Below are 1,464 nucleotides of genomic sequence, written 5' to 3' on the forward strand. Positions count from 1 at the left end.
AGGAGGAGGAGGAGGGAAGGGAGGGAGAGGGGGAGGAAAGAACAGAACTAAAATATTGGGTCTCTCTCTGTCACTCCAGGCACTAAAATTAATTTTAAAAGTAACTAGAACAACATGTTGATGGACAGTTATGAACTTGCTGGAGGAGGAAGGGCTTTCTAAGGATAAAAACAAAGAGCATGGAGACAATACTGACAGGACTGTTAGACTGTAAGCACTCTGCTCCCCAGTCTTGACACCCAGTGGTCACTCAGTAAAAATTTGTGGTACGAATTAAATGAATAAATGATTGGGCAACTTTTGTGCTGGGTGCCTGTCAGTGTGGAAGGTGTGAAGAGACAGGTGCTGGTGCCTGAGCACGGGGGACCTAGCCACCAGCCCCATGGACAGCATCCTCACCGGCAGGGAACACTTGCCCCAGGCAGAGGTGCCTCGCTGGGATGGCCTGCTCTTCTGCAGGAGCACCGCAGCTTGTTCTGAGTAGGCAGAGTCCATGTTGAAGGCTTCTTCCCTCCCAGCCTGCTCCTGCGGCCCCCCAGGCTCTGCTGCTTCGGGGGAAACAAAGCAGAAAGGCAGTGAGAACTGGCTGCCAGGAAGCAAGTGCTTGGGTTCAGAACTTAGGCCCTTAGTCCTAAGAAGTGATCTCGCAACTTAAGTTCAAAGCCCCAGGATCAAATAATTAGGTTTAGGGCTCAGGCTCACTGCCCAGGAAGTGATATCCTATCTATGGCCCCTTACCCCCAGGAAATGATAGCTAAGACCCTCACTGCACCAGGAAGTGATTTCCTAGATAAGGCCAATTGCCCAGGAAGAGATTTTTCCCATCTTGAGGCCCATGGGCCTGATGGCAACAACTCACTTAAGGGCCCAACCTGTCCCCTCAGGGTTCCTCCCTACTGCCCCTGAGCAGGGAAGGCAAGGAGTCAGCAGGAAGTGGGAAATGCTGGGAGGTGCGCACATTCTCTTACTTCACAGAGCAGCCCTTTATGCAGCCTGGACGATTCTCAGGGCCCTGGAGAATGAAGATCATTTACCTGGAGGAGACTTAGAGGCTTCGGAACTGAGCTGGGTCCCGTTCATACCAGAGTCCCCATTCTCTGACGACATTTTCTATGCAAATTACAGACAGTGCCCAATTACTCATGTGGGAAGCCGACAATGCTCACACAACCCCGGGAGACAGGAGCCACCCACAACCCCTTTTCACAGACGAGCCGCTGAAGCCCAGAGAGGCTGAGTTACTTGCCCAAGGTCCCACAGCTGCTAATTTGGGAATGGGCACTGGGGCCCAAGTCTGGCTGGCTCCAATGCCTGTGGTTTTAATCACTGTTATGCCACTTCAGAGGTGCTCCAAGAGAGATGATGCCCACAACCGATCAGGCTTCAAGTGTCAGCAGGATACACAGTGACAATAAAAAATATTTTGTGCCGGCCGGGTGCCGTGGTTCACACCTGTAATCCCAG

General features: G+C 52.0%; 1 protein-coding gene across 1 annotated transcript in view; it reads right to left on the reverse strand.

Annotated features, from left to right (window-relative positions):
- Nucleotides 1-1,464, reverse strand: part of ARHGAP40 (Rho GTPase activating protein 40) — a 54,384-nt gene that overhangs the window by 20,589 nt on the left and 32,331 nt on the right. The window contains exons 4-5 of the mRNA XM_011974973.1: nt 1,035-1,110; nt 400-548 (exon numbers count right to left, since the gene is read on the reverse strand). Of these exons, the coding sequence (XP_011830363.1) occupies nt 400-548; nt 1,035-1,110 (225 nt within the window). The remainder of the gene's footprint in view (nt 1-399; nt 549-1,034; nt 1,111-1,464) is intronic.

Source organism: Mandrillus leucophaeus, unplaced genomic scaffold (genome assembly GCF_000951045.1).
Source record: "Mandrillus leucophaeus isolate KB7577 unplaced genomic scaffold, Mleu.le_1.0 Scaffold150, whole genome shotgun sequence".
NCBI lineage: Eukaryota > Metazoa > Chordata > Mammalia > Primates > Cercopithecidae > Mandrillus > Mandrillus leucophaeus.